Source organism: Phoenix dactylifera, chromosome 1 (genome assembly GCF_009389715.1).
Source record: "Phoenix dactylifera cultivar Barhee BC4 chromosome 1, palm_55x_up_171113_PBpolish2nd_filt_p, whole genome shotgun sequence".
NCBI classification, from domain to species: domain Eukaryota; kingdom Viridiplantae; phylum Streptophyta; class Magnoliopsida; order Arecales; family Arecaceae; genus Phoenix; species Phoenix dactylifera.
The window spans coordinates 32461579-32486030 of record NC_052392.1 but is presented as its reverse complement, the minus strand read 5'-3'; the positions used below and the strand labels follow the sequence as shown (position 1 = coordinate 32486030).

The following is a 24452-nucleotide window of genomic DNA, read 5'->3' as shown; positions in this document are numbered from 1 at the left end:
AATAAAGTAAGCTTATGCCTGAACTCCGTCTGCCAAGTAATATGAATAGATGTGGATTCCACCATGGCGGCATGCGGAACGCAAGGAAGGCAAAAAAAAGTTGTTTAACAGTGTCTTGGTCACTTCTCTGGAAAAAAAATATTCAAAAATGATTAAACCACCTTAAATGATATTAGTCGGTGCTTGTCCTGTCTTGCACTTACCATGCATACCGAAAACATTATTCATTGTGTCATACTTTTATATTCATCATTTACCTTTTTTTTCCCCTTATGATCAAAAAAAAAAAAAAAAAAAACAATTACTTTTCTCACTGCTTGATGTTCTAATGGATACTCCTAGGGTAGATTAAATGATGGTTCAGTATCCCTTCTATAAGTTCAGATATGCATCAGTACATCTATTTTTATCTACAAGCATGCAGGACAAGCACAAATGCTATATAGAGCCTCCAGAGGGTAAGTGGGTGGTGACATGTATAAAATCAAATATGTTTCATGTATCAATGGTGCTTGCATGTATCAATTTCATGCCAAGTTTCGACATTTATGAGGCGTTAAGCTAAAATCATGCCATTGTCATACTGGAGTCTCACCAACAATACAAAGGTGATCTGAAACACATACCATGAAAGAAAAAACATCCATTATGAAAAACGAGGACAACTTCAACATTGAAATTTCAGTTTTCTCGATTTGTTCTCAAGAATTTACAATTGCAGGTTCGAGACGCCTGTGGCTATTGCATGGGAGGCTAGGACGTTGCTACCTTGAAGTCATCTATCCCCCTAGACAATGATCTTGTGCACAAATTACAATCATGAAGTCCACACTGAAGGGAAAGAACCAAAAGCTTAATTTCTATAATCATTCACTGAGCCATGTTAATCTCAATGCTCATGCCAGTCCAGAGTGACAGTTTGATTGTAGCACAAGCATCGCAGGATAAAGCATTACCATACACAATGGAGGTAGCAATTTCATGTCTAAAACAAGATACATTGCCTGTACATCTGAGTTCTCCATTAAATACATGTGCACCTCAGCAATTAGCCTTGCAGGATCCACTTCAAGGATGCCTGTAATTGGAAAACCAAATAGGTAACCCACCGACGGGCAAAAATGGTCCGAAGATTGATGATCTGTACATCCTTGCTGATCATCAGGGCCTGTACTCTATAAGAAGAAAGTAATCTGAAGAACATATTATGCTATTGGGGATGGATGCTCTTTGATGCTAGTCATGGAGCTCAGCTCCACTTGCTGAAGCTCTATTCTCTTTAAAATTCCAGATATATCGCTCACCGAAGCAGCCACAGTATCTTCCCTGACCAGGCGCCGCTGTCTTATTTTTGCAATAGCCTGAGTTACATCTGCCATCGAGGGGCGCTTCCTTGGGATCTTGTGCAAGCACCTGTAAGCAATGTCAGCAAGAAGCCTGACCTCTACAGGATTGCTTTCACCCACAAGCTTCCTATCAAGTATCTCATCCCAATCAGGTTTTCCCTCACTATCAATTGCTGCCTGAAATGCAAAAAGCTTGAATAGTAAATTAAAATATACTACTCATATACAAACTAATAGAACTACATTGAATGCTAATTATAAATATGGAATCATGATATGAATATGCATGACTACTTGTCATCGCCAAAGAATAGCAATGAAATCAAGAAATTACCCCAGAATGACATTCTATGAGTTCTAATTTATCTGTGCTTTTGAGCTTCACAGATAGCAAGGTGTCGTCACACAATCTGGTGAAGTTTATGGTTTTTGGCTCAAACTTTCAAGCATATAACCCAAATGTGAACAGTATCAGTGTCTGCATTTCACTCATCTAATCTACACGCCAAAATTTGTTACAATACAATCCTAGGAACAACTGAATAAAATAATAGAAAATAACCTTGGCATGACCCACCAAGATTTATTGTGGCTCACCCAAAATTCAGGCTATGTTCACTGGCACTCTTCTATTATTACAGGAATCCCAAGAGTGGCACTACCTCACCTTTCCTCATATATGTGAGGCCTATGGAATAGAGAGTGGGATTCATCTCACTCTCCCCGTGAGAGACATCAGAGTCCTAGTCGGACTGTTTTTGTTTCCTACATGTCAAGAGAAGCCACTAATCCCAACAATATTATGCATCCAGTTGCTTTCTGAGAGACTTTAGAGTTTAAAGCATCTAACTAAAGCAGGTTTTTCTGGATAAACATATGCCTGCAATTATACACAATCAATGCTTGAATATTAGTATCTACATATATGTTATAGACAACTCATATCATGGCCTCATGGAAGTCAATCATGATGGACATCCAATCAAAGTCAATTGGAGGAGGTTGAGATATGTTTGTCCTTCAGCAGCATACCCAGGTAAGAAATATAATGATTGATAAATATAGCCAGAATAAAAGTAAAGTAGTGATAGTTATGGAAATGGAATCTCCAAGACAAACTTACAAGATTGATGTACTCCATTAGACCTTGTTGTGGATTTATGGCTGTTATGAGTTCAAACAGTATTATGCCAAAGCTATATATGTCACTCTTCTTTGTGAACTTGCATGTTGACATATAGTCAGGATCCATATAGCCATATGTGCCCTTGAGACCTGACTTTCTGCCATCATAAACCTCCTCCTTGGACAGCCCAAAATCAGCAACCTGAATAGATTGATATCACCAATGATTAGATACATGAAATGGGTGCAGAATAAAGGTACAATATTGTATCAGAACTTTAACCGAATTCTCAAAGATTTGTGGGATGAAATCATGACATTGCACTATCTGCATATGAGCAACTAGACCCACAAACAATTTGAGTAGTGGATGAATGTAAACATGCTACAATGATGTGTTACGGCATTTCAACCAAGAAACATAAAATGATTATTATTTTCCTTTGAAAAAGAGGAAAGAAAAGTATAGTCTTGATATCACCACTCGTCGAAGGCTTTGGTACTCAACATATGCAATTCAGAAAGAAGTTAAGGGACACAGTAGTCCTTAACATATGCAATTCAACATAGTCATCGATTCACACTGATCAAGAGGTATTTTCCATCATCAAAGTTCATGGGATGAACGGCACATAAAGAAAGTGTACTGATTGAGTAGAAAAGACCAGAAAGAATGTGGGACAAGCCCTAGTAATCAGTAGGTCAACCAAAGCTAGACATTGCTCGAAGCTTTGGTGTTCAACATATGCAATTTAGAAAGAAGAGAAGGGACATAATAGTCTTTGTAATAGTTTGTAGATGCACAGTGATCAAGAGGTATTTTCCATCATCAAAGTTCATGGTGATGATTGATGAACGGTAAATAAAGAAAGTCTACTGATTGAGAATATAAGACATGAAGGAATGCAGGATAAGCACTGGTTATGAGTAGGTCAACCAAAGCTGGACATTGTTTGAACTTAACCTAGAACTGAGAGTAAATATACAAAATTCAGCCCCAGTCTAGTGGGACTAACTAGATGCAGGGTAAAATCATTCGAAAGACAAAGGCCGTTCTTGACTAATAAAATTCAGTACTCAACCCGATTGAGCTATACCTGAACCTCCTCCGTCCCCAAATTAACAAATGTAGGGTCAGGATGGAGCCCAAATTGTAAATTAAAACAAGTTTACAACACATCGGCTAAACTTGATCCACATGCACCCTATGAGACCAAAGAATGATGTGAATGCATGGGTCCGGAGCATCTATCATGCAAAAGATTCCTGCATGAAACCAACTTGAGATCAAGTACATAAATATTTGTGATCAACACCAATTAACTTTTTCACATCAACATTGACCTTAAATCACATTTTGCATATTTTCAAAATAAAAGAAAATAAAGTTTTACTTTAAACAAAAACAAACAAACATTGCGGTGGTTGGTCGCCTAGGAAATCACATTTTGCATATTTTCACTAGTTTGAAGATTTATAACTTTTTTCTAATGTATCTTTATGAAAGGTTGTGTCCGCCTGACATATTTGTCAAGGGAAATGTCCGTTGGGATGTGTGTCCATAGGAAAGATGCTCTATGTCTCTTCAGAAAAGAAGGTGTCGATCCCCGAAAAGTAATGAACTAGTCTACAAAAGCATAACACAACTAAAAATAAAAACTTGAACTTGATAATCGGATCAACCAGATAATTCTGTAGACACTGGTGACGTAATCAAACATTGGGCTTCAATGTATCCTAGAGGCTTATCACACATTCCTTGCATACTTGATTGGTGGGGGTGAATAAAGCCTTAAGAAAAATGGCAGTGCTGCATGACTTGAAGCCTTTCCATCAGAAGATTATAATGTTTCTTCTCTTTGCTCCAACATCACACAGATGGAGGTATATATTAAGCAGGCAATGAAGGAAGCATTGCTGAAAACGTCAAGGAGTCAAGTCTTTAGGTAGACTGGTAGGGTGTGTTGACACATGCAAATATACGGAGATGGGGTAATTTGGAGTTACTCATAATCTGCATTATGTAGTCCTATAGCAGATGCAATGCACATGCTCTGATCATTTAAATAGGAGAAAGTTACCCCTCATCACTTTCACCAGAAAGGTAAAGAAAACCACTTCATATTGTTGTAGCTAGCAAAACTAGAACTCCGCTAAATACACATTAATGCATATAGTAGCAAAAATTGTAATTTTCTTTTATTGAAATGCCTGTCATCAAATAAAATAACTTTCTAATCTTGGGAATGCTTAGTACGCATATCATCAAAAATAACATTTTAGCAGATAGTAAATAGTTATCCATCCTGATCAGTTTTTGCTAATTCTAGAGTGCTGTATAACTGCTAAGGCACCACTCTTATTCATAGCAAATATGATCAAGGTTATGCAAGGGCATCCCTTGAGATCATGTGAGTGGAGAACAGTCTTGATGTCACGAGGTTTCTTGTTAAGGAATTGTTATGGTATGAGATGCAAAGTGCTGATTACATGCCATACAAGAATAATAAGATAAAATGTTCAGTACACTCATACAAATGGAACATCAAGCAGTTGAGCATAAAGAGAAGAAAATGCACAATGCAATGACTGTTGCGTATTGTCTCACCTTGGCTCTCATTGACTTGTCTAAGAGTATATTAGCCGACTTTAAATCTCGATGAATGACAGGCGGGACAGCCTATTTCAAGAACAATTATCATGATTAATCGGAGCACATAATTTTACAGCTTGCAATAGGAAAATAAGAGATATCCAGTATACCCCTTCATGAAGATACTCAATTCCATGTGAAACATCAAGTGCAATTTGTAGTCTTTCTTCCCAGCTCAATATATGTGGACCATCACCTAAGAACACAAGATAGACCATTATTTCTAGTTCAAAGTTACGCAACAATAAGAAAAAGAAAATAGTACATGATTAATTAACTTTAAACAGTAAAATATCACAATTCATGAACTTCTACAGAAAAGAAAAACATGGTCAATCCATTCCATGAAAAACTATTCAAGTCCAGTAGTTTTTTTTCTTCCTTTTTTTGAAGCCCAACCAAAAATCAGGTGAGGATGGGATCAGGCCTAGGTCTCATATCCACACCAAGAGACTTTACCAACTCAACTAGTTGACAACCTCTTTTATGCTGATCAGATCACCTGCCAATATTTTGATTTAAAATTTAAAAACAAAACTTAATCATTAATCCAGTCTCTACTAAGTCACAGGCAACATTGGTTTTCTTTTCAATTTAGGTTTTAAGATTCATTGAAATTGCATCTTGATATTGAGATGTTAAAATTTTGCTAGTATTTGTATGCTTTAGGTTTCATAATCATTGCAAACACAAATGTAGGGTAACAACTAACAAGGGTTTTAAATTTTTACGGCACCTCTCTCTCTCTCCCTCCCTCCCTCCCTCTCACTAACAACTATATCATGGTTGAACACCCATGGTTAAAATGTAGCAAGGCATTGTAGCATATCTCCATATTGTTTACTGACGGTTCACAAGCTTATGCACCATTCTCCAATTGTCATACAGTATAAGATCATGAGAGTTTAGAACCACTGATATACAGCAATTATGAGCCCAAATGTTCAGCTTGATCAGTTGACCATGAGAGATGTTAGATATTGTAGCAGAAAAACCTTGATTTTAACAATTTACTCTAGTAATGCATGCAGGTCAACAAACAGTAGCTCATGATAATTTAAGATAAGTGAACGAGACAAGAATTTCCCGTATCCTCATCGATCCCAATAATACACTTACCATATAAGAGATTCGCCAAACTCCCATTACTCATGAATTCATAGACAAGCATGCGCTGATTTTTATCTACACAATATCCAACCAAATTCACAAGATTCCTGTGGTGCAACCTACTAAGTAAAACAACCTACACATGGACAAGGATTAAAGAGAGGAAAGTTATGATCAAAACTTGGAACTTGACAGGATAAATTAGAATTAAATTCTAAGATATATGACTAAGTTATAAAACACTCAAACATTATTAAATAATAAACAGGTTTCACCATAAAGAAGATGGTTTATTTAATTGCTTACCACATTTCAGGTAATATCCATATTTGTTGGGAATTGATATAAAAAAAGGAGGGGGGAAAGCTTTGAATAAACCTCCAAACTCAACAGGCTAAGTCAAACTTAAATTACAAATCATAAAACATTCAAGAAAGTTACTACTAAAAGTGTGCAATGTCTCTCTTTGTGCTGATTAATTCATTCATGACTATTTTCATATTCTCAAGAGATTTTGAGGTCATTTATTCTCAATTTAAAACATATCACAATTAATCCATAATAATTTTATATAAAGTATTCTTTAAACTGTCATTTTATTTCACAAATTACTGCTTTGCTAACTTTGCCATTAAATAAATATGAGCTACACTTTCCTGTTTTGCGCAACATATCCCTTTTGTAATTACTGCATTTGTGAAATAAAGATTATATAACATCAAACTACTTCCAGAGAACAGACATAAATAAGCCAAAGCCATCAATAACTTCTAAGGATTTTGTGTGACTGAATTATCAAAATGCATTGCCAAACTTGAACAAAAGAGATTCCTAACACTATGAAGGGTCTAGATATATGGGTGAGATAACCCTTTAGTTTCTCCTCTGGGTGCCTATAAGGCTAGGTTTTACCATCTGTGGCTTTTGGTTATGTTGATTTATTTTGGGACTAAGACTATAAATAACTTTTTCTTAAATTTTTTTATTAAAATTACACTTGTTATGAAGTAGCATGTTTTGTGCTCGAGCTAACCTAATTTTTTTTTACTTCTACTGTAATTCTTGACCCTTACTTTGAAGTGTGCAAACCTTCACTTCTTTAGAGAAAACTAGAAGTATCGTGACCTATATTTGCATCTTTTCCTCTTGAGACTGCAAATTATCTCAAGGGAGATCAATGTACATGATCACATTGTAGGGTCATGCATTGTGCTACAGAGTGAAGCAATACACTTCAGCAGGTAGGTGCAACATGTGCACCGTGGACCAAGCAATACACTCCTGGTCCGTGCTTTCACGGATATGGAGAAAGACATTTTTTTCATCTAACAGATTTTGTTGGCTGCAACAATAATATAATATAAAGGTTCGCCGAACCGGGTACTGGTTGGTGTACCAGTCGGCTACCGGACCAGTTTGGACCGAATCGAACCGGTACCTTGGTTCGCCTGGCCACAGATCAGACCATAGCGCAGAGTGCTGTGGTCTTCGCATGGCCAAAAAGCCACAGCGCGGAGCACTGTGGTCATATCAGGCCACAACGCGGAATGCTATAGCCGTTCTGCGTGGCCAAAAAGCCACAACGTAGAGTGCTGTGGTCAAATCAGCCACAACATGCGCGTTGTGGAAAAAAAAAAAGGGGTGCAAACTGACCGGTACCGGCCGGTTTCGGGTCGGTATGCCCTAAGTACCTGCCGGTTCCGGGCCAGAACCATTTTCCACGCTTGAACCGGACTGGTCCGGTACGGGCTGAACCGGTCGGTACGGATCGGTTAAGCATACCATGATAAGAATTATATTATAACCCATCAAGTTTGGACGCTAAAGAGAAACTTTTAGAGTTCATGCCATAAATTTGTGCATATTCTATTGCCCGAGATCCTGTGGTGGCGGGAGCCTCGGGTGCTATGACATGCTTTTTTTTATTCTTTTGCCACAAGTTTGTCTTACAATATAGACTAATTCTCCTGTATTTTTTAGCATCTTAGAATACATTTTAAACAGGTATCACAGTACCAAACTAAATGGTTTATCCAACCTCTTCCTCGATCTTATTGTTGTGCGAAGCATACACATCCAATACATTTTTGTGAAAGAGGAAGAGGTGGAAACTTAGGTAGCATGAGTGTACCATAAGCTTCCCATGAAGTATAGCTGATGAATCCTATTAACCAAGTAGCGGGCTGGAAGGATTGACCATGAAGTCTTAGAACATTAATACCCATCATAAATTTCATGCCAATGTCAAGTATATGGCAATATTTGCTTTTTTTGTTGGACTAAAATGTTTACTTTCAACTATATTTTGTTCCAGTGCGAGAACTTAGCAGTCCAGTTACTAGTATCAACACCTTCAAACTAGGAAACTTTTAAGATATCTAACATATGACTTCATTAGAACTCAGTTTAATATTTGTACAATAGAGTTCTTTTTAGCACAAAACAATTTGAAGATGTCAAGTAACAACATGCCCATTTTTTCAGAAATTTTGTCCATGTTAACCTAGGAGATTATATAAATAACATTGATATGTAAAAGAGTTAAGAACTCACAAGGGCATTGAGGCTTACGTGAAAAGGGAGCATCACTATGACTATCCTTTATAGGAGGAAAAATTCCTCACAATGTGAACTTAACACTGAAGATAAGCTAGCAATGAAATGCTTCATATTTCAAAGTCAACAATGTCATTTGCTATGTGAAGAATGTACAAAAAGAATGAAGCTTTAATATTTGATGTTAGCCAATGATAAGGCTTGAAAGTTAACAGGCATGCCTTTTCCTCAAAGATAGAATATCCCGGACAGATAAGAACAGATAGCTATTAATTTTCTAATTGGTTATGAGCAATCTTTTTTAAATTAAAATTAAGCTTCTGGACAATTTACTTTATGGATCCCTTAAACATGCTCACTAAGATCCAAAAGCGGCTTTTCAAGCAAAATAGTAGGTATTCTAATAAAATGCAGTTCCAGAGTAGAGTAGTGCACCTCTGTCTGGAATTCTCTCTCTCCTTGCCTTGAATTAACTGCAAGAACCTTTACAGCTACCACTTCGCTTGTAGGCATTACAGCTTTATAGACTGGACCAAAAGATCCCTGTCCTAAAATAGTTGTAAAGTTCTGTGTGGCTTTCTGAATGTCCCTAGATGACAGAACATGTTACATTATTATCCATAGATTCAACCACTATATATACCACAGATTCACTGAGAATATTTGCTATTCTAGGCATTTTATAATGTTGAAAAATGAATGCAGATTTGTACTTTCACAAGGCATGACAATGATAAAATTTAAATTATTCTAATAATTATGTATCTCATTTCACAAAGAAAGTTAAGTTGATTAAAATGTTTTGACTAGAAAAGGATTAAGATTCCATTGTCTTAATAGCTCATCACGATTCAAGATTGGAAATACAGAATCTGCATTATTCTCATTCTAACAGCAGTTGTTTGTGTCTGAAAGGCACACATATTGTATATAACTTAAGTGCCCAATCATACTGTGCCACATAATATATCACTTTGGAAATTATTGATGGCGCAATGGAGCATACATCCATGTCAGCTTGAACAGCTGCAGATTGAAGGAATATAAAACAATGCAGACTGGTGCGTTGTTATACGAGCTTGCAGGCTGACCTCTTTTAGACCATGCCTTACCATCTTGAATAGCCTTATTTCTATTCAAGACCATTTTGAATTCTTCCCAATCGACCCTTTTTCTCCTTCTAGATTTGAAACTGAATCTTTGGATTGGATTCACTAACAGCAAAAGATTGTTGTTGCACACCAGACCAAAAGTTAGAAGCTAAGGCAAGTAGGCAGCCTACATCAGGAGCTTCCCAAGGTATTATCAGTATATGAACTGCTTATACTACCAACAGTCTGTATATAACACCTCTTATGTTGTTAACATGTGTGTTTCATACAAATCCCAATGTAGTTCCTGTAGGAAATTTGAGTTTATTTCTCTTACTAAGTGTGCACATAGTTCTGTAATGTGAGGTGTACTCATTAAATCACTTGAAACTATGCGATAAACAAGTTAAACAAAAATCATCACAGTATCTTGGACGATTTATGGTCCTAGATTTCTACGAAATAGTTAAAAACATCTTAATCTTTATAAAACATGGATACATTCCAGTATAAATAAGTTAAAATTGGTCTATGCCTAAGGAAAATTAAATGTGGTTTTTTATTTTACATTCAAAAGAAAACATTTTTTTATAAAATTGTGTTGCCTTTCGAAACCATCATATGCTAATTGTGGACATGATATGACATGGCAAATGTTTGATGGTGGCTTTTAACCGAAACAAGCATGATATTTTAGTCCTTGTGATGGATAAATTGGCCCTCTCTTTTGTACTTTATCTATGTTAAATATCATGATGGCAATTTTTCAGCACGATACCTAGGTTGTATAACTCTGCACCATGCCACCATCCATGTTGGATCTATGCATATAGAAGCAATTTGAATCCATACAGATCGATATGAAGCAAAACCAGCTTGTCCATGCTTTTTTGTCTTTCACTTTGTCCAACGAATCCTGAATAACCTTATTACCATGGATGACAATCTGGTCCATCCACATATATAGTTTTTTTGCTTTTGTTTTAGGGTATAGGGAGTAGTTTTTTTTATAAAAAAATCATCTTTTTACATTCAACTGAAGGTCCAAAATAAAGGTATTATGATTATAAGTTTCCACAAATACCATCGATAGATGAACTTCCCTAGTTTCAACAATATGCACAGCATGGTCTGCCGTACTGGTCCGGCCTGGGACCGGTACCGGATCAGCGTGAAATCCGGGTACCGGTAATTTATTGTTGAAGAACCGGTACGGGACTGGTTCGGACCGGTACGCCACCGGTTCGGACCGGTTCGCCACCGGTACGGACCGATCCGGGATGCCACTGGTACGTCGACCGGTACCAGTACGGCGGACCTTGATGCACAGAGACTTTAACTAGTTTTCATCTTACTCATGTTGTTAACGTGGAAATGTAGTTGTGTAATAATAGTTTGCATGACAAAATACTTGAAACTTCAAAAATTCACATGTTAAACAACATGCAACATAAATATCTAAGAAGATTTGTTGTTGCGGAATTCTAGAAATTAATAGAAATCGGAAACCTACGTTGGCCTATACGAAACCGTAATAATATAACATATCTTAATGCATCAAAATATGAATCTATCAATCATGGTATGTTGAACCGGCCCGTACCAGCCGGGCAGGCCAGTTCAGCCCGTACCAGACCGGTCCAATCCCTGACCGGTTCGGTACATCAGTGCAAAACGGTTTCGAGGGCCGAAACCGAGCGGTACAGAGGGCGTACCGGTGCGAATCGAACCGGTTCGCACCAGTATGCCTTTGGGCGCTCTATGGCATTTTTCATGCTTGTGGCATTGTCCACAGCGCGCCGCACGTCCGCGGCTGCCGGTTCGATCGGTATCGAACTGGTCTGGAGGCGATCGATACGTCTACCGGTACCGGATCATTATACCTTTCTATCCATAGATGTGTGCACCTTCATGTGCTGGTGCATCTCAATTATCAACATGGTCCAGTAGGGTAGGGGTACAATGCTAGGGTAGGGGTACAGTGCTAACCCCAAATTACCAGAAGCACAATATAACTACCTTTATCCGCTTGTAGCTTAAGCCATTCCAATAAATATAAACCTCTGGCTAGGCTTAACCCATCCTTCCCTACCAAATTTAATAAGAATTATGATACCATAGCAGCACTTTACTTGTTAATAACAATCTTGTAGTGAAGTAGATAAAACATAATCGAGGCTTTTACTACTATAAAGTGAAAGAGACTTAACAACTACCTTTCCACATTAGGCCCTAAATCACCCTTTTCAAGGGAGTCCAGTATCCTTATAATTAATAGCCCACATTAAGTGTTACAAACTCAGTCGTAAGTAGACCATCTACTAGAGCCAAAACTTAATTAACCAGTTTCTTGATTTAATACATACTAAATTGTTTCTCTCAGCAATAGAACCATCCTTTATCTTTTTACTTAAAGCCATCCCCATTCAAGTTGATTAATAATGATTGCACCATTTGTCGTAGAAATCTTAAGTCTTCGTCAGTCTAGAACCATAAATTTAATAGAAAATATATTATTGGCATTAGTCCTGAAGTTTTCTTATTTTGGAAGTAACATTTACATCTATCTCTTCTCTTCAACTACATAGTTGTCCCCCTTTTGCCTCCAACAAGTGTTTTCCCTCAGAATCCATTTTTAGCCTAATACACATTCTTTTCTCCTAATTCCCTCGCCAACCCTTTACTTCATTTAAGTCAGAGCTATAATCCTTTTAAGTATAACTCTATATTGATGCACAAAACAGAACTTGACTCTGTTACAAACCTGGTACAGGATAACTAGAAGAAAAGAGGATTTAGACTTCAAAGCAACAACAGATGATGGGGTGATGGTGTCCTATTGGCAAATGCAGGATAAGATAGGGTACTGAAGTGAAAACTGCAATTTAAGGCCACTTTGTAGTTTCCTAACAGATTGGTAATTAAGTCCAAATTGAACTAGGAAAGTAGGAATCTTGGCAGAAAACTTTATGAGAAGGCATAGTTATATAGAAAAGCAAAACACACACATCGGCTAGAGAATTCCAATAGAATTGTGTTACGACTAAAGTTGAACCACAAAAGCCAAGATAATTGAAAAGGTAAAGAAAACAACCCAAGGGTTAGGTTTTAAAAATTTCAGTATTGGCTTCATACCTTTGAGAGGCTTACTATAGAGATAACGAAGAAAAGAGCACTAAAAAGTAACTACTACAGAAACAGCACCATTGACTAAGCATAGGATTCTAGTTGTCAACTTGTCGAATCATCACAATGGAGAGCACAAAGTTAAATGATAATAAAGTTGTACTTAGATCCATGCATTATGCTGAGTTACTGACTATTAGAGAAAAGCACTAAAATGTAACTACCACAGAAACAGCACCATCGAATAAGCATAAAATTTTGGTTGTCAACATGTTGAATCATTGCAATGGAGAGCACAAAATTAAATGATAAGAAATCCGTGCTTAGATCCATGCATCATACTGACTATTAGAAAAGAGCACTAAAAAGTACACAGGAAACAACACCATCAAATAAGCATAGGATTTTAGTTGTCAACATGTTGAATCATTGCAATGGAGAGCACAAAATCAAATGATACTAAATTTGTGCTTACACGGGTGCATCATACTGGCTATTAGAACAAAGGTACATTGTACCGATACCGGATCCTATTTTTTTGGCATACCGAGAGTCGGTATGCCACCCATGCCGGTATTGGTACCGAACTGGTATGGTACAGTATGCCCGGTACCGTTCGGTACTGTAGGGTACAGCATACCATGAATTTAGAATTGAGCATTCTTAGTTCGGCTTGCTTGACTTGGATTTTTGCTCAATAGGTCAGACCCTGTCAATGTTAAGACCCAAATAATTTTCAGGCTCAAGGTCGGAGGAACCGGTACTGGGCACCGTACTAGTTTCCCGGTAGAAGGATGACTGTTGGAAACTCAAGCCATTCTCTGCCTTCCCTTTGCCTGCTTTTGCCTATTCCTTCCAGGTGGTTGGAAACAATGGGGCTTCGCAGCACGAGTTGGTACGGACCGTGTCAAGCTCGTACTGACAGAGGAGAGGGCACGATACCGTCGCAGGGAGGAAAAGAGAGAAAGAGAGAAGAGGGAGAGAGGGAGGAAGGTTGGTGGAGGGTGGCAGACACTGGCAGAGGGCCAACGAAGGCCGCAAGGGGGCGGCGGAGGCTGCGGCAGGCGAGATCATAGCCGGTTCCTCTATTTTGAATGAAATAGGGGGCCGACCGTGGCATACAAGTTTTGCGATTTTAAGTGAAGTCAGCAAGAAACTTTGCGATTTTTAAGAAAGTCGGCAAGCAATTTTCCAGCTTCATTTAAAAATCGCAAAAATTTTTAAGCCGTAGTCGGACCCGTGTTTCGTTCGAAACAGGAGAACCGGCCACGACCTCGCCTAACGCGGCCTCCGCCGGCCCTCCGTCGGCATCCTGGCCTCTCTCTCCCTCCCTCCCTCCCTCCCCCGCTCGGTCTCTCTTTCCTTCTCTTTCTCCGGCTCCAGCAACGAGTCTTGTTTTTGTTGCCGGAACCGTACTAGTGAGCCACCAGTACGGCTTGGAACGGCCGAAACTACCTGGTTCATGACGGTTCCACCACCCCTGTTCAGGTCAATCTCGTTCTGACTAAAAAATGCAGATAGGCATGGCCTTATCCAGCCCAAGCTTTTGGAGAAAATATGATTTATATCATTTGATATTATATACATAATTATCAATCCATGCTCTCCTACCTAAAACTTTTTTCACAAATCCTATCTGTTCAGCCTTCAACTCTCTCACACATGCCCTAATTCCACCACTTTCCTCACCTTTGCCCGTAACCGTCTTGTCCTATCGCCAGTTTGCTATTGGTCCCCCCACTCTGTTGCCTTGGAGGCCACTGTGTAGGCCATCGGCTCCTTCACCATCCTTTGTTCTACCTTACATAGACACCCTAGCCATGTGAGGATAGACAAAATATGTATGGCACAATCACCACACTCCTCCTCCTCCTCCTCTCTCTCTCTCTCTCTCTCTCTCTCTCTACACATCCTTCGTCGATGCCCCTTCTGGCTTCATCTACAATCACCACAACCATCCTCATTATCATTGTTGCTAGTGTTGGTGTCTCCTATATTATCATATGGGGAAGTTTTAATTCGAACAAATAGACAAAACACTTGAATGATCCTATGGAAACAAGATAAGGAAGGTAGAAGACCCTTGACTAAAACATAAATTAAACAAAGAAAAATTTGAATGCAAATTATATTTTTGTTATAAAATTTAGATTCCCACAAGCCTCCTAGGGGAACTTTAGGCACTTCAAAACTCAATAATCATCTTGTCCAACCCACCCTCAATAATTAAGGACTTCTATACAACATTCATGCTCAAAATAAGTATAAAAAACAAAGTCAGAATAACCCACATCTTTTAAGGAGATCTAAGAGCTTTTGCATCATCTTCTCTCTCTTAAATTCCTCTATTAATTTCTTAAGATTGCCTTTGATCTACTTAAATATTTTGCATGTATTTATGGCAAAGATATTATCTATATAACTTTGAACATCTTTCTCTTCCTTTAATTGGTAAATAGAAAAAAGTTTATTTTTCCAAAAAAAAAAAAAACAGAATCAGCATGCAATTCAAGAAAAGTCCCATTCCATGTGGTACATGCACAAAATTCAAGAACTCATATTTGTAATGCTCATTCCACCACACTTAGGCATGCATCTAATAAAAAAAAGTATATTTGAGCATCTAATAACTCATAGTCAAAAGGCATATGTCCATAACTTGCTATTGCTGGCACATATTTGAATAGTGATTCAACAAAAGAGAAGTATCCAGTAAAAGATATACTTGTATGAGTATCTTGGAATTCCTGACATAGAAGCAAATAGATCTTTGTTTTGGTGCCCTCGCTGACCCCAGTAAGTGTTCCTTGTCTCCATCTGATGCAAGCCATCAGAAACTGACAGTGATGCACTAAAATCAATGCTTGTACCAACGCCATTTGCACGTATGGGAAGAGATGCTGCACTAAGCTCATTTGGTTGCTGCTGGACATGAGAATGCTTTCTATAAAACCTGATAGCGATATATGCACAAAATGCAACCAAGATCCCAAAGGTCACACCAACAGAGACCCCAATAATAATAATATTAGTTTGGTCTACCATTCTTTGATCCCTTTTGATGGTTAAAGGGCAAGAACATTTTGAAGGGCTAACAGGATGTTGAGTTTTCTGTCAAAACATACATATTGATATCAGTCATGATCATATGTTCATGTGCTTTCAAATAGACAATAGCCAGTTATGCTTTATTATATTGAATATAGTAAGTCACATGTTCAAAAACTTTCTGATTAACAATGATCTAGGTTATGTATGACAGAAGACAGTTTCTACTGCTAAGAGACTAAACAACATCCCAAAACTGAAATAAAATGCCAACTTCCACATTCCATGCAGGAGTCACTCCCAAATGAACAATCCAACTGCAACTGTCATATTGTATATGTACGTACGTATGTATGTATGTATGACGTATGTTCAAGTGCTTTCAAATAGAAAATAACCAGTTAAATTTTATTATTTTGATTACTTAGTGAGTCACATGTTCATAAACATTCTGCTTAAACAGTGATCTAGGTTATGTATGATGGAAGACAGTTTCCACTGATAAGACTGATCCTAAAACTGAAATAAATTGCCAACTTCCACAGACCATGCAGGCACTAACATATGAACAATCTGACTGCAACTGTATGTGTGTATGTATGTAGGTTCATGTGTTTTCAAATGGATAATAGCCTGTATGTTTTATTATATTGACTAGTTAGTAAGTCACATGTTCAAAAACATTCTGCTTAACAGTGATCTAGGTTATGTATGACAGAAGACAGTTTCCACTGACAAGAGACTAAACAACATCCTAAAACTGAATTAAATTGCCAACTTCCACAAACCATGCATGAGTCACAAATGGACAATCCAACTGCAACTGTAAATTATGTACGTAGTGCATACATATGTATGTATTACGTGTGTATGTATATATTTTTGTACTGAATATCTCGTATGTTAGTGAAGATTGCAAGTTTAATTTTAATATAAGTGAAACCTGAAACAGAAGCATGACATTGCTCAAACCAGCAAATCCTACATTATTGACATTGGAGATCCAAGTTTACAAAAAGCCACTGCACTGGATAATGTAGAGCATAAGCAGGGGAAATCTGGTTTATTGGAAAGGATGTAGGTGCAGTGGAAGCGTCTGCAGAAAATTAAATTTTGTAAAAGTATTACCTGAATCACATGTATCTAGAAGGTTCATTCAAGAAGGGGAAAAAAGTAAAAAAGAGTACTAATCTAGTAAAGATGAAGCTGATACTAATGATGCCATGATAGCATAAATGGTATTAGAAGCAAAGGAAAGTGACATTACCTTAAATTAAAAGTAGGTGAAAGTATGAGATTAGATATATCTGACAGAAGTTTCTCATGGCTAGAAGCAAAAATGTACACGTAAACAAAAAAAATCAAATGCACAATTTATCAAATTCAACTGCTCTTGAAACGAATAGTCATAAGAATTATTACCTGGACCCTTCAATTTACCTAAAGTACCCACACAGTACACTTAGAAATGGGTATTGGTATGACATTTAGGTATGGGTCCACAAGACGAAACTGTTGGGACTTGTTTGGTTCATGGGAAGAGGAGAGGGAAAGTGTGGTCAATAGGAAAATAGAGAAATGCCTCATATTTGGTTGGAGTTTTCAAAGGAGAGAGATGAAAAGATAACTTTTCCATGGGAATAAGCTTCCCATATTTTATGGGAAAGAAAAAACTATGTGGGACATGAAAAAGTAAATTTCCCATTGGTTAAGAATTGTGATAATTTTTTTTCCAAAAGTGCCTTTAAGCTTATAGATAGAATGGGGTAAGATTTTTCCCTTAATTAAGGGCATAGCAGATATTTTATACAATTTTCCGAGAAAAGTAGATGCTCAACTAAACATATGCCACTCTGAAATGTGCCACTTTCCCATAGTAAAACAAACATACAAAAACAACTTTTTTAGGTATTATATATCCAGGCATCAACTTCCTAGGAAAAAAATGTTTCAGTGAGAAAAAATTCTTCTCACAAACCAAACGAGTCCTTGAAGAATAGAAGGATCCACCACGTAGACACATAACAACACCTAACACTTGTATCCAGGTCCATGTAGTACAGCTTATGCATGGGTCTGTCATTAGCCTGTCCACTTGAACATGCAGTTATCCACAATCATACCATGGTTATACATTCTATCTCTTGTAACCTGCCTTTACATTCTACATATGGTTGTTGGCACCAATCCCTGACAATTAGAGCCCATGAAGTCTAGTAGGAGCACACAATGAGCAAGAGATGGACCAATAACACCAGTATGCCTTTTAGAGGTAAAAACATTATGCTAGTCCAAATAAAGATGTGTATGACTTTCGTCAAAATTCAACTTTGAGAATACAAGAGGTACTACATAAGTTCTGGTACACATCTTGCATTTCATAATTCATCATTAACTGAATGATCAAGCTTATACTGTCCCTTTGTCTGCATCTGGATATTTCAAACAAAGTTTCAACTCTCAGTTGCATAGCCAAAAAATGTCTGTACATGTTGCACCTCTGGTAATTTTGACCAATACAGGTTAAAAGAGGAGAAATAATAATTTATGCTTAGAAAATGAATAAATTTCATTTGAAAATTGATAATTTGAAAAAAAAATTAATATCATCAGAAAATGAATTCCAGCAAATTGGAGAATCCTTTATTACTCTAATTTTAGCCCTTGAAATCTCAGCAAAACCCTAAATACCTAATCCCCAGGTGAAACAAAAATCATCCAATTCCTCATTCCTTCAGAAATTTAACCTGGTTACCCTGTCTATAGTAAAGTTCACATTTGAACTGATAATTTCAGCAACTTTTCCATAAGCCTCCTTAACCAAAGTCTTTCAGTACTCCAGTAGGCTGTCTTGTATAAATGGAGAAGAGGGATGACAAAAAGAAAGAAAGGTAAAATAGATTGTGGATGTACAATACATTCTACCCAGCTATGTACATATATATTTGCTTATTTAAGTAGGTAGCCAGCATGACATTGTTGATCTAAATGCCTCCATGACAATCAGGCACTTCTCAAGTGCATAGTCACAAAAATTGAGCCAAATATATAGGCCCAAATGGAGCCCAGTGATAAAGCTAAAATTAACTTGGGCCCAACAAACAAGTAAAAGAAGCAAACAGATACTACAGTTGTTACCATCATCTACCTTCAAGTACCCAACAACAACTTTATATAAGCACTTGAACAGTTGAACTTTTCCATATACATACATTTCATATCTTCTCAATGTTTAATCGACATCGACAGTTTCTTGAAATAAATGTCTCTACTCAAACCTTTAATCTCCCATACCATTTTCCGTACACCCCTTGAAACTTGTCAATTACAGTAGTTATAGCAACAAACTTTTAACTGCCTCCGGTTGTCATTTCCATCTGTATACAGTCACTATACACATTCTAACAACTCTGTAATGTTTGCTTTCCATACGTTCCACCCATAAGATAAAAAAAATGGTAATTTAGCTTTAAGTACATTGCAAAATTTTATCAAACCTACTCAGAAGAAAATGCTTCAAAATTGTATTAAGAGTTCTAACATAGGTGGCTAAAATTCACATTCCACAGTTCCATGGAAGACAAGCCTCCTCAACAAGGCCTATACCAGCCCTTTTGCAACAAAAATCCTCCTTCTCACATGTCTCTAACAACCAATGGAATTAAAAAAAAAAAAAAAAAAACCTTTTTCGGCAATGATAAGAAAGAATAGAAGAAACAGTTGAATTGAGTCGCATATACATAACAAGTAACCATCCAAGAACAGACTATTCTAGAGATTTACAGCACCACCAAATCAATTCAAAAATCACTCATGGAAAAAAAAAGGCAAATTTCATCATTAAAAAGACATTTTACAGCGCGTAAATCTGTTTAAAATTCCCCCAGCATAAATCTAATGACTTATGATCATTAGACTTCTTAAATCGTTCTCTGATCAATACCAAAGGCGATACCCCATCAATCCCAATCCAATCAGTAACCAAATACTCCTATGAAACCCACCTCAAACCCTCCACCCCTCCCACCCCCAAAAACAACGATCCTGATTCACCTTCCAATCCAAAATAACAAAAACATCAGTCATCAAATAGATAAAAAAACAATCTTATCCAAGCAAGAAAACAAAAACAAAATCTCCACATAATTCGCCAAAAACAATACCTTTTGACCCAGGAAAACGCCAGCTCCCCGTTGTGGTTCCTCCAAACTAGTACAAAGCCTCTATATCCCCATTAAAACTATTCTCCTCCTCTTCCTCCTCCTCCTCGCCGTTACAACCAAAGAGAGAGGACTCAAGATAAGAGGGAGGAAGGAGTCAAGAGGGGGTTTAGACATCCACTCAGAAGTCAGAATTCTTCCATCGGATCCGAGCGGTACGATGTACCCGCGACATGTTCCTGTCCCGTTTGGTTTCTAGCTCTCTCTTGGGCTGGGGTTTTGGAAGGATGCTCGCTTTCTGTGGTTTTATTGAGGAGTTCAGTTTTAGCAACAATATACCTACTGCCGCCTGGGCGTGTCGATTGTTACGAAGTCCATGGCGCCGGGCGGTTTAAACCTTAAAAGAATGTTAATAATCTTGGGTTAAGAGCAAAAAAATAATAATAATAAAGAGTTTTAAATGAGGGGGCGTTTTCGTTGCGAGCATGTAACTAGACAGGTATATCATTAGCGTTCATATGGAATTACATGCTATTCCATGCTTTAGCGCTCATGTTTCTCCCTATCCTTGCCCCCACCAATCTAAAGGTGAATTTCAATGGCAGTGGTCCAGAAGCTTATGGCAGAAGTCATGACTCACAGTTGATTGTTGCGGGCAGACGGCGGACCGATGGGCTTTCTACTATTGGGGCGAAGCTCAAGGCAGCATGGAAGAATATCTCTTATGCGAGACAGAGGCTGGGAGCTGAGCGCATCATCCTAGAGGGAGATTTGGCCACAGCGATTGACTGGATACGAAAGGAGGGATGGAGCGAGGACGGAAGTCTTTTGCTTTGCAATATTCAACGGATACCGACAGACTATAATGCCTTCCAGGTAGTGCACGTGCTCCAGAAGGCAAACAAGGCCGCTGACTGGGTTGCCTTCTATTAGCAAAATATATTATTTAAATAAACAAATAAATCTAAAAATTACAATTAATGGAAAATCTTAAAGGGAGTAATCTATATATATATATTATTCGGCATCAAAATAATTCTATTTTAACACAAAAGAAATCTATTCTAGCACAAAATAAATCTATTCATTTAATATATTTAAATCATAAAATTGTAAATACTACAGATCTACTAATATTAAATTTAAAATAAGAGTTAGAGAAAATAGCCTGATTGAAAGCAGGTCGAAGCACGTAAATGCTATCTCAAAGAAGTGTTTGCCCCCACATACGGGTCTCCCGGTAATCTATCCTCAGAGATATGGCGACCCTAAACTTCTTCTTCGGTACGTCTCGGAAGAGGCCAAAGCGAATCCGATCGGACTTGCAGATCCGGCGAAGAACGAAATAAAAAGAATAAAATAAACTAAATTTAATTGTAAAAATAAAAATTAGAAGTGGTTAAGAGGAAGAATTTTTCTCCAGAATTTTTCTGATATTTTTCTCTAATTTTTTGTGTCCCGAATAAGATGAAATTGAAGGGTATATATAGGGGTGATTATAAGGGCTTACTGGTCTTTTTGTAGACGCGTCGCGACTTCCGCGGACGCGCCCGCGGTGATTTCGCAGAGGCCAAAGGGAGTTGGCATGGAGCTGGCATGCGTCCGCGGAACGCGGACGTGGCCAGCCCGTCTTTAATTCAAAAAAAAAACCGCAGCGGGCGCCAGCAAGCGCTCGCTGGCTATTGCGCATGCGGCCCGAGGGTGGCCGCATGCGCATTTAATTTTTCCAACAATCCTCCACAAAAATTAATTTTTTTAAATAATTTTAAAATCAAAACAAAATGCTGGATATCTTATATTATGTAATAGGTGTAGGTACCTTTCGGTTTGAACCTTCACTTAGTGACAATTGATTACATCTGTGGAGCCAAGGTGGTCTTAACCTTGAACCTCGGTCCATGCCTTAGATTAAATCAACGACACACATAATATAGCCCGATCTGGTTTCTAAGCAGGTTGCGCTAATGTGGCCATGCGCAGGTATCTTTCATATACTTTTTAGGGAATTGCCTATTTTCCATAATCGCAGCCTCACGACTGCACATATAGGTGAGTCCTAATAAGGAAGCTAGCAAGGAAGCTCCTGCCTCTTGGGTCTCGGACTCATTAAGAGTTATACAAACAAATTAATCCTATCGCTTGCTTTTATGAGCACTAGCGACATAAGAATGAGGAAAACATAAAACAGTGCTCCTCTCAGTCACACTCCGGTTTGTTTCTACCCATTGAACCTTTAAGGTTGGGTTCCCACCATGGTGATCTATCTTTATGGGCTAAGCTCCATCCCCCTCGACGATTCTGGATCTACTGTTCTAGATAAACCTTTTGTAAGCTGATCAGCCAAATTGTTTTCTAATTTTATAAAATTTAAAGCAATAACGTTATTTTTCAATTTGTATCTTAATGATTTATGACGCACTTTTAAGTGCCTGTTCATTTTTATATTGTCATTTTCTTGGTCGAACTTATCTATTGTAGATTTACAATCACAATGTAAGGAGATAGATGGTAAAAATAACTCATCTACAGGAAGGTCTATTAGTAGATCTCTGAGCCACTCAGCCTCAGTGCTAGTGGTGTCTAAAGCTATCAGTTCAGACTCCATGGTACTCCTAGATATCAAGGTTTGTTTGGTGGATTTTCAAGACACATCAGCACCTCCTAGAAGAAAGACATATCCTGTGGTGGATTTAGCATCTAAGGTATCGCTGATCCAGTTGGTATCACTATAGCCTTCTAGAACAGCAGAAAACCTACTAAAGTGCAAACTATAGGACTTAGTACCCTTAAGATATCTAAGAATTCTCTCTAATGTTGTCCAGTGATCTCTATTTGGATTAACAGTATATCTGCTAAGTCTATTCACAGTATATGCTATATCTGACTTGGTGTAGTTTGCTAGGAATCCTAGTAAGCCTATAATTTGAGTATATAGGCTTTGAAGGATAGGAGTTCCTAAGTTCTTCTTAAGGTGTGTAGAGGGATCAAAGGAAGTAGAAACAGGTTGACAATTGGTATAATTAAATTTATTGAGAATCCTTAGCAACCAATCTAGCTTTAAATTTATCTACAGAGCCATCAGGCCTAAGTTTCTTTTTAAAAATCCACTTGCACCCTATAGTTTTACAGCCAGGAAGATGAGTTAGTTCCCAAGTATGTTTTTGGATAATTGACTGCATCTCATTGTCCACAGCTTCTCTCCAAATGGGTGAATCCAAGGATTTCATTGCGTCCTTAAAAGTAGTTGGAGAGTCCTCTATAAGAAAGGTATATAAGTCATCTCCAAATGTTTCTCTATCCTAGATCTCTTACTCCTCCTAAGTTCTGCTTCTACTTCTATTTCTCTTATCCTTATTTTACTAGAGCTACTAGCAATACCACTATCTACTCTAGTTCTAAGTGGAAATGTGTCTTAAAAATATGTTGCATCTCTGGCTTCTATGATAGTGTTATTACTAATATCACTTTCTTCTGAATTAATCACCAGAAATCTATTGGCATTACTACTGGCTGCATATTCTATGAATATGGCATCCACTGTTTTGGGCCATGTTCTCTTTCTCTTAAAATCATGTATTCCACTTTTGCCAAGCACCCCCACACTTTCAAATAGCTAAGATTAGGTTCTCCATGTTTCCAAACTTCATATGAAGTTTGATCATTATTTTTGGAGGGAATCCTATTGAGGATATAACAGGCTGAAATTAGAGTTTCCCCCCACAAATTCTCTGGTACTCATGAGTTTATAATCATGAAGTTAACCATATCCATTAAAGTCCTAATCTTTCTTTCTGCTACTCCATTTGATTGGGGAGAATAGGGAGCAGTTACTTCATGAATGATTCCATGATCTTCACAAAATTGAGTTACATCATTAGATGTATACTCATCTCCCCGATCTGATCTAAGGATTTTAATTTTTTTTCCTCTTGGTTCTCAACTTCAATCTTAAAAATCTTAAATTTGTTGAGTACTTCATCCTTGGTTTTAATTAGGTAGATGTAACAAAACTTGGACAGATCATCTATAAAGGTCACAAAGTATCTGTTATCTCCTCTATAACTCTACCAGAGTCACAAACATCATTATGGATCAACTCTAACAGATCTGAATTCCTATTAATAGATTTAAAAGGCTTCCTAGGGAGTTTGGCTTGTATACAAATTTCACATTTCTTATGGTTCTTAATATTACTTTTTGGTATTAAATTTAGGTTCATTAGTTGATTAATTATATT

At 37.6% G+C, this 24452-nt stretch overlaps 1 protein-coding gene across 1 annotated transcript; it reads right to left on the bottom strand.

The window, feature by feature from the left end:
• Positions 1 to 630: 630 nt before the first annotated feature.
• Positions 631 to 20383, bottom strand: LOC103706565 (calcium/calmodulin-regulated receptor-like kinase 2). Its single transcript, XM_008790707.4, has 8 exons — positions 20219 to 20383; positions 15733 to 16118; positions 9226 to 9379; positions 6244 to 6370; positions 5235 to 5320; positions 5080 to 5151; positions 2470 to 2673; positions 631 to 1523 (listed from the first exon to the last, which is right to left on the bottom strand). Exons 2-8 carry the CDS (start codon positions 16050 to 16052, stop codon positions 1206 to 1208), a joined length of 1281 nt encoding a protein of 426 aa, XP_008788929.1. The 5' UTR covers positions 16053 to 16118; positions 20219 to 20383; the 3' UTR covers positions 631 to 1205.
• Between the last annotated feature and the right edge of the window lie 4069 nt (positions 20384 to 24452).